This window comes from Theobroma cacao, chromosome 4 (assembly GCF_000208745.1).
Source record: "Theobroma cacao cultivar B97-61/B2 chromosome 4, Criollo_cocoa_genome_V2, whole genome shotgun sequence".
NCBI classification, from domain to species: Eukaryota; Viridiplantae; Streptophyta; class Magnoliopsida; order Malvales; family Malvaceae; genus Theobroma; species Theobroma cacao.
This window is the reverse complement of record NC_030853.1, coordinates 290,555-299,875: the sequence shown is the minus strand read 5'-3', so window position 1 is coordinate 299,875 and position 9,321 is coordinate 290,555. Positions and strand designations below refer to the sequence as shown.

At 35.2% G+C, this 9,321-nt stretch overlaps 1 protein-coding gene across 1 annotated transcript; it reads left to right on the top strand.

Moving 5' to 3' along the window:
* Positions 4,164 to 7,449, top strand: LOC18600709 (xyloglucan glycosyltransferase 4). Its single transcript, XM_007031320.2, has 4 exons — positions 4,164 to 5,200; positions 5,684 to 5,992; positions 6,080 to 6,484; positions 6,574 to 7,449. Exons 1-4 carry the CDS (start codon positions 4,565 to 4,567, stop codon positions 7,207 to 7,209), a joined length of 1,986 nt encoding a protein of 661 aa, XP_007031382.2. The 5' UTR covers positions 4,164 to 4,564; the 3' UTR covers positions 7,210 to 7,449.

The following is a 9,321-nucleotide window of genomic DNA, read 5'->3' as shown; positions in this document are numbered from 1 at the left end:
GAAAAAGATCTCACCTTGATACGCTGAGTATCTAAACTTAGCAGCATCTCTGAAAGACTGAAACCTGAGTGATTTGCTGCTAGCTTTTTGGATCTGTTGGTTCTTGGCTGCATTTGCTTTATGATTAATGATTCAAATATACACTCAGATTTTAAATAATGATCTGACTGACATGGAAGTAAAAATATCTACACTATATAACAATGAAAGGAATAATAGAAATTTCATATCTTCAGATATATTGTCACAATATATATATATATATATATATATATATATATATATATATATATATANCATCACAATCAATTAGTCAACTTGGAATACTTGATATTACACTAAAATGCAGGGTACAGCCATGGCCAGGGTAGCTAATCACATGGGAGTTGTAGCAGGACAGCATTCTCACATGTGACCATGCCAAATAGCCAAGAGCTAAACTCCTTTTGAGGTGAAAATATCTACCATGTTCTCTGCTTGCTGCTTGTGGGCTTTCCTGGATGAGGCTTGAGTTGCAAATGCTTGGTTGATAGGACACACTTCCATCTTACCACATAAAAATGCAAACCCCATTTGCTTTTCCTTTAGATTTTAGTGAAAATGACAAGATTTATCCATATTTTGACCGTCTTTATCATCTTTTTCCTTTTTATTGTTAAGAAATAATAAGCTCTTCAGGCCATTGACACACCAACAGACCAGTCCACAGACAAGCCAGCAGGTACATTAGCATCGACTAATGTTATTGTCTTTTAAGACTTACAGTAATCAATACATCCATTTCCTACTTGTTATAGCTTATGTTACTGCTCCGTACTTGAGGGGAAATTAGAAGTAAGTTCCACATCGTACTGAAAGACTATATATAGTTAACTGGTTCTCTGGCTACTCTTTACACGTGGGTAAATATATACTAACTGTAATAACTAACAAACTCAAAGTCGAAGGTAGGGGATGGAAAAATGAATGAAGGTGCCCACAACAGAGTTGTCTTAGTTAGGGTCACATGGGGAGCCCTAAACCTTTAAAGTTAAGGAGACCCCACTCCACTAAATGCTGAGACTTGTTGTACTGTTTACTTTATTTTTGAAAGTGACCAAAAGAAAAAGGAAAATTAGAACATTTGGAGGGGGAGGGGGAGGCGGAGGGGGGGAGAACATCAAGCCATGTGAGCTTCTAAATTTTGCTTCCATTTCACAGCCTCTTATTTTCAATCACTTTATTTTTCACTGTTCAATAACTGAAATACTTGTACTCTTACTACCTGAATATTTGGTTTAATAAAATAGGTTCATGTATCCCATATTTTAAAATTAATTTTAAATTTTTTTTTCTTATAATTGATAATGAAGACACAAGTACGAACAAGAAGATTAAAATAATATAAAACATATTCATGTATTTCTTATTTAAAAAGTCATATTTGAATCTCTTCTATTTTAAAATTGATAATAAAAAATTTTGTACGAATAAAAACATTAAAAATTTTAATATCTAAATTGTTAATTAAAAAAATGCTTTGAATATCACTAAACTAGATAACATGGCGTTGTTGCTGGTATAAAACATTTTTCTTTCTCTTGTTATATAGTTTATATTATAAGATGACGTTGCTTCATTTGTTTTCCTACAATCCTGCCGCCATAATGTTTGGTTCATTTCTTTTCTCCTATATTTTACTAATTAGGTTTTTTAATAAACAAACGAAGGAATATTTTAATAGATTTGGATATTCCATTCAAACAAACTATAGTATAATAAAAACTTGAATTTATTGAAGGAAAATGTATATCAGTTCGAATACAACACACAAAGAACAATCGCGTACCCTTAAAGTATTAATAAATTGCACCTATTGTAATTATATATCTCTGACACAAACTTAATGTTATAGTCTCAAAGGAGAGTTGTGAATTTTACATCGACTGTATATTATAGTGAGATCAAATATTTAATTGTTTACATCATCTTCAATTTGTAATATTTTTTTTTATGAGATAAAACCGTGAGACTCAATAAATTAAAGCAGGTAAAACATTACAAGTTGGTATGGATCGTGACACTTGGCAAACACAATCTTAACCTGTGAATCTTTATGAAATATAAAAGAGAATCTTTTTATAAGAAAGCACATAAGACTATATAGTTTAAGAAAGATGGTGAAGTAATTTCCAAGTGGCAATAATACTATAATGAGACTGTATATTATTCGTATTATCTTCAATCTATAAAGTATTTTTTATAAGACAAAATCGTTGAGATCGGATAAAATCCCAACTTGTGAATTTCATTTATGAAATATAAAAAGGAAAACATGCAAGGGCAAAGCCAAAACTACATGTATTGATAGACCTTAGGGAAAATAGATGTAAATGTAGTCACGAGAAATTAAATCTAAGGGCTGTTTGAGGCAGAAATGGATGTCATGCACAATGCATGCTCACGATGAGCAATTATGGTGTTTCTGTAAAAGCAAAGTAGATCACCATGACCATAGTCTTTCATTTCATGGACCACTGTATCATGTTCATCATCATTTGACACTTCAAATTTTTTGCATGAAAAAAGTTGCAGTCCCTGCTTGAACCAACCAATCTTTGTTTTCTTATAAATGTTTAAAGCACTGAATTCAAATTAAGAAAGAAGATTTACGAGCGGAATGAAATTAATTCGTGCTAGTAATAATAAGTTTTTAATTTTTTTTGTGATATTTTATTTTATATCAAATGTGTACGTGATTGTTAAAATTTATATACGAATTTAAATAAATTATTATTGTTTAGAAAAATTGTTGAATAAATGGTGTTGAATCGGATCGATATATTTTCATAATGTTTGTTTTATTGAAAACCTAAATATGTGAGTTACATAATACATATTAAAATTGCCTAAATAATAGTGAAAAGTATAAAAAGACGCCATAATCATTTAATCTTCCACCTCAAATTGGTTGTGGTGTTACCTTCACGTGGGTTAACACCCCATCGCCAACACTTTTACATTTTGATCGTTGCTACATTTTTCTGGTTTCGAAAAAAGAAAGTTTATATATTTCTTCTTATCGGTTGTGGACTCTTGGGATAATTTTGATTTGATGATAATACTACCTTGGGATTTAAGTATTTCATTTTACTTTTACTTGATAATTAAATAGTTTTGATCTGATAACTATAAAGAGTTCTCTATCTATCTCTGACACTCTCTAATGATGTAGTTTGATAATGATCTACTTAAAGAAATATTATCCTCTGTTAATATTCATATTAACATTATGATGGACAGATAATGCAAATGGAGCCACAAAAACATTGACATTTCTTGTTCTGTCACTGTTGAAGCAAGTGTTTCTGTTAATGACCTTAATGCACAATCTTAACAAAAGGGAAGGGAAACACAAAAGCAACTACTGTCCCTTTGGCTGTGGCCAATGCTGCCTTGCTTTGGTTTGGGTAGTAAGGATGGGGGAAACACAGAAACCAGGGGATTTGCAGGAGATAAGCAACCATACTAGCTTTTCGGAGCCTTATTTGACTTTGCACATTCAATATAAGAACCAGGCCTGAATGTGAACAACTTAATTATCAGGTGTCTGTCAGTTCATGGATTGCGAGGAGTTTCCTGTCTGCTAAGGTTGACAAATGATATCCATGGAAAGTTTTGGTGGGAAACAATGCAAGTTTAAAATTAACCATATTTAGTTAATTTTGTTGAATTGGAAAGCTTAATGAGCTGTGGCAGCTGGGATTTAATTATACTTTGTATGTAGATCTCAATGATACCGCGTTAAATGATTAAACTATTTGTCAACACTAATGGTATTCCCGCAACAGCAAAAGAAACTTCTTAGTAATTGGTAAAACAAGAGAGGTCAGGTTATTTTGCTGTGAGGTGTGATCTGCAGTTTGGCTGTACCTAGTTGTCATCATCAATAATTCGGTTTGGTTTCATTAATCATCAGACGAGTTTCAGGGTTGTTTCCTGTGAACAGTGGTCACATGTCAAAGCTGGATTGGTCCAGTTAAGCTTTTTGAAAGCTCTGTCCATGTTGACTAGGCTTCTTTGTATCTAATCACTAATTACGCATTTAAGAAATTAGTATTTAATTTAGTTTTGGATCCTCATATTCCCACCTTAAAGTAACAGGAACTCTCCTCTCCTCCTTTATTAGTCGTCCACTGAAAGCGTATGAGTGTTACTCCCCTTTCTCTTTCTCCCTCCGTCTGTCTGTCTCTCTCTGTATGCCAACAATGCATTAGCATCATGCTTTGACTAGAAAATCTCATTTGTCAACCTTAAACACCCCTGCATCTCAATTTCTGGATTCTGTTTCCACCCTGCTTTCAAGGATCCAGTTTTCAGTCCAAAAATCACGAAAACATAGAAGCTGACATTTTTTTTGGCTTCTTTATCTCCCATTCACATCTATGCTGTTTTCCAAATCTCAGAACTGAAAAACCCAGTTCGAGTTATTGCTTCTTTTCCAAAGCTTTGATCTGGGGTATTTGAATCTATTCATCTTTCTTCTCTGTTTTGGCCCTCTGGAACTGAAGTTTTAAACAAAGAAATGGCTCCAGGTTCAGTCGTAGTGACAATTGAGAAGCCGAATAAGTTCTCTTTAGTAGAGATCAATGCCTCAGATTCATCGTTACTGCTTGAGAAACAGAAGGCAGTTAGTCCGAAGCAATTTACTTGGTTTCTTCTTCTCAAAGCTCACAGAGTATTTGCTTGTATTTCATGGCTGGCAATGGCTTTAAAGACCATGCTTTTATCAGTCAAGAAACGCATTGCATTATCTGATGTGAGTGAAGAAGAGGCCAAAAGCAGAAGATTGTATAGATTTATCAAAGCCTTTCTTGTTATCTCTATAGCAGCTTTGGTAATAGAAATTGTCGCCCATCTGAAGAAATGGAATTTGAACATGATACAGCCATGGGAGGTTCAAGGTCTTGTGCAATGGTCCTACATGGCTTGGCTGTCATTTAGAGTTGATTATATTGCTCCTTTGGTGTTAACAATGTCAAAATTCTGCACTGTGCTATTCTTGATTCAATCTCTCGATCGGCTTATTCTTTGTCTTGGGTGTTTCTGGATTAAATACAAGAAGTTGAAGCCCAGAATCGAAGGAGAGGCTTATGACATGGAGGATGGCTCAAGTTTCCCTATGGTTCTTGTTCAGATTCCTATGTGCAATGAGAGAGAGGTGAGAATTACACTGAACTTGCTCAAATTGGTTTGTTTTGCTCTCTATATCTCTTTGTTTTATGTTGACAATCTTCTTGGGTGTGTTTCTTTAACTAATCCATGTACAAATGTTGCTGAAGGTTTGGACATTTATTTAAATTCACTTAGATTTACTTTAAATAGTTAATTTTTTTCTGATTCTTAACAAAATTCTAGTACATATTTGTGACTTCTGCAGGAGCTTTTGTTCACTTCAGTTTATTTATTTTTTAACTTTTAAGCAGCCAATTTTGTTTTTACTATTTGTTAAACATGTTGGACATTCTTTTCTTGCTTTTTGGACAAAAAACCAAAGCACTTTCCTTTTCCCCTTTTCTCCTCGTGAAGGCAATGGCATTTTTCTAAGGAGAACGTTATATCCTAAGGATTCTAAGCGTTCATTTTCATTATTTACTATTGAATTTGGTTTCTGGATCTATTCTGAAGTAATTCCTGGAATTAGGTATATGCACAATCAATTGCAGCTGTCTGTCAGCTCGATTGGCCAAAAGACCGGATTCTAATTCAAGTTCTAGATGACTCAGATGATGGAAATTTACAGCTTCTGATTAAAGATGAAGTCTCCTTGTGGCGTGAGAAAGGAGTAAACATAATCTACAGGCATCGGTTAATCAGAACTGGATACAAAGCTGGCAATCTTAAATCAGCTATGGCCTGTGACTATGTCAAGGACTATGAATTTGTTGCTATATTTGATGCAGACTTCCAGCCCAACCCTGATTTCCTCAAACAAACTGTTCCCCACTTCAAGGTACCTTATAAAATCCAATGGAAAGAAAGAAACTAGATTTCATTTTAATGTCAATAGCCACTAAAACAATCTTGGGCTTTATGGCAGGGAGATCCTGAGCTTGGTCTTGTTCAGGCTCGCTGGTCCTTCGTGAATAAGGATGAGAATTTGCTTACAAGGCTCCAAAACATCAATCTGTGCTTCCATTTTGAAGTGGAGCAGCAAGTGAATGGTGTTTTCCTCAATTTCTTCGGATTCAATGGGACGGCAGGTGTGTGGAGAATTAAGGCTTTAGAGGAATCTGGAGGCTGGCTTGAGAGAACAACGGTTGAGGACATGGACATTGCAGTTCGAGCTCACTTAAATGGATGGAAATTTATCTTCCTCAATGATGTAAAAGTTCTTTGTGAGTTACCTGAGTCTTATGAAGCCTACAAGAAACAGCAACACCGCTGGCACTCAGGTCCAATGCAGTTATTCCGTTTATGTCTTCCTGCCATCATAACTTCCAAGGTTCGGCTATTTTTCTTTTCTAGTATCTTCAATCTATCTGAATCTGTTGAAAGTACATGTAGTTGACTAATGGATATGTGTTGTTGCAGATATCGGTGTTGAGGAAAAGCAACTTGATCTTTCTTTTCTTTCTTTTGAGGAAACTTATACTTCCATTTTACTCCTTCACATTGTTCTGTATTATACTTCCGTTGACCATGTTTATTCCCGAGGCTGAACTACCCCTTTGGGTGATCTGTTATGTTCCTATTTTCATGTCTCTTCTAAATATCCTTCCTTCCCCAAAATCTGTCCCTTTCTTGGTTCCTTATCTTCTCTTTGAAAACACAATGTCGGTCACCAAATTCAATGCCATGATATCAGGACTATTTCAGCTTGGAAGTGCTTATGAATGGGTAGTGACAAAGAAGACAGGTAGATCATCTGAATCTGATTTATTGGCCTTGGCTGAGAGGGAATCAACATCTCCCAACGAAGAGAAAATCCTTAGGAGGCATTCCGAGTCTGGTCTGGAAATGTTGAATAAACTCAAGGAACAAGAAGCTACCCCTGTAAAAAAGAGAAATAGGCTCTATAGGAAAGAGCTTGCACTTGCTTTTCTTCTACTCACTGCAGCTGCAAGAAGTCTATTATCTGCCCATGGAGTTCATTTCTACTTCTTGTTGTTTCAAGGCTTAACTTTTCTAGCAGTTGGTTTGGATTTGATTGGTGAGCAGATAAGTTAAAAGGACCACCTAGTTTTCGGAGTTAATGTTGTTTAGTGCATATGCGGAGTTCGGACTGATTTCCAGCTCTCTGACAATTTGGCTTGGATAGGAGCGGGATGTCAACACAGATAAGAAACATTATCTGAATTATTGGGCAAGGACTAAGAGGTTAAAGTTGAGTTTATTGTATACTACTATAAGTAATCTGTGTATGAATAATGAGAATTCAATATAAAATTTTCATTTCAATTTTCTTTATATATCTTTAGAATGAAGAAACAATGACTGTGCTTTCATCACTTGGAGCATGTGGTTTCTCCTTGAAGGTATGCTCCAAGAACCACGATCAAGAGATATGAGCTTCTCCGAGATTCATGCCTCAGAAGCCTACCTGCAAAAATTTCTATTCACTATTAGGATGGATTAAAATGATGAACTTCAATCTGAGTTCTTCCATATATTCCTGTCAAAAGGCATCGGTTTCTGCACCCATTCATGTATGCGTAATAATAACAATTTTGACATGTAAACTTCAGCAGAGCAGGCCAGTCAAAACACAACACCTAGCAAACAAAAGATAAGTGCCTGAAGATTTTAAGGCTGTGAACATTCTTGATGTGATATTCTTTGGTGCTTAAAGGCATATGATGGTGCATTAAAGCACAGCATCAAGCCAGTAGAGAAATTTATGTTCGGGTAAGATAGGACAATGTTCTGGTTTATTTAAGGCAGCTGCCTTTTTATTTTGCCGGAGGGTAAATTGAGCAATTCCCCTAAAATGCTCTCCTCTTTACATCTGTGTTATAAAACAAACGAATTCTACCTCAATAAATATTTGAGACACTCCACTACTGCTGCATCTACATAAAAGCTATTAATGTTTGAGATCAATGAGTCTAATGATATTTCCATGCCTATACCTTACGTTTGTTTGTATAGGTGTCCAAAGATCTTCTCATCTATGGAAACATTCTAAAAGTTGTACTGTTTGGCATTAATAGCAACATTAGGTAGCTACACAGATATGTGGGTGTCTCTATTTAAAGTTAAAGGTTTTTTTTTTTTTTTGAAAAGCTAAGTTAAAGATTAACATTACTATTTTTAGGAGTTACATAATATTTTAAAGGTCAAATCAGATACATAGGAAAAATATCTTCTGATATTTGATAGAATCCTTATAATAGGGAAACCATCTGATATTTGATGTGAAAGATATATGAAAATCCTCTAAATTTTTGGCAATAAAAGATTACTTCTCAAATATTTGATAGAATATTATCCTGGACTTTACTAGAATATAAACACTCCTAAGGGCCATAGTGAAGTATTCATCAAATTCCCGCTCCGTGGAATAAGACCTCCATTTTCTGGAAATGAAGAAAAACTAAGCCTGTTGATGACTATGAAAATCATGAAACTTCACCATTGGAGACCAAAAACTCTTATCAGAAGCAACGAACTCCAAAATTTTCATGCTGGTATTTGCAATGAAAATAGTGGCCTTCCATATCATAACTGCTGCAAATCCTTGTTTGGATGCCTGTCAAATGTGTATTCAGGTTCAAGTGCGCGTCCAAGCAATGGCTGTCTCTCATATCTGATCTTTTTTCCTCAGGCATCTCTCAGAACTCAAATTCATCCTCACAATGGTCACTCCTGGACCGTGGTCCTTGCAAAAACTTTAAGGATGTTGTCACTGGCCATGCAAGTTCTATGGATTCCTTTTCTTTTGGATTTGCTGTGAGGTCCTATTTCTCTTTTTTTTTTTCCACCAATAGAAGATCAATTTGCAGTTCGGGCATCAAGTGATGGATTGATATTATGCCTGCCGCGTTTTGCACCCAAATATTTCGTTTGCAATCCCCTTACTAGGCAATGGGAAGCTATACCAATTCCTGCAAATATTGATCTTTACTCTTTGGAAGAATTCTGGGATGAGGGTTTGGCCATTCAAACAGAAAAAGGCATCTGACAGACTACAAGGTTGTGCTGATCAAAGAAACTTGTGAAATCACTGATATTATCGACCTAATGATCTTTTCTTCAAAAACTGGTCAATGGACATCTCATAAAATGCAAAGACCCCAAGTTGTCCGATTTGAGGATGCTGGCTCTTTCGTTGCTTAAATG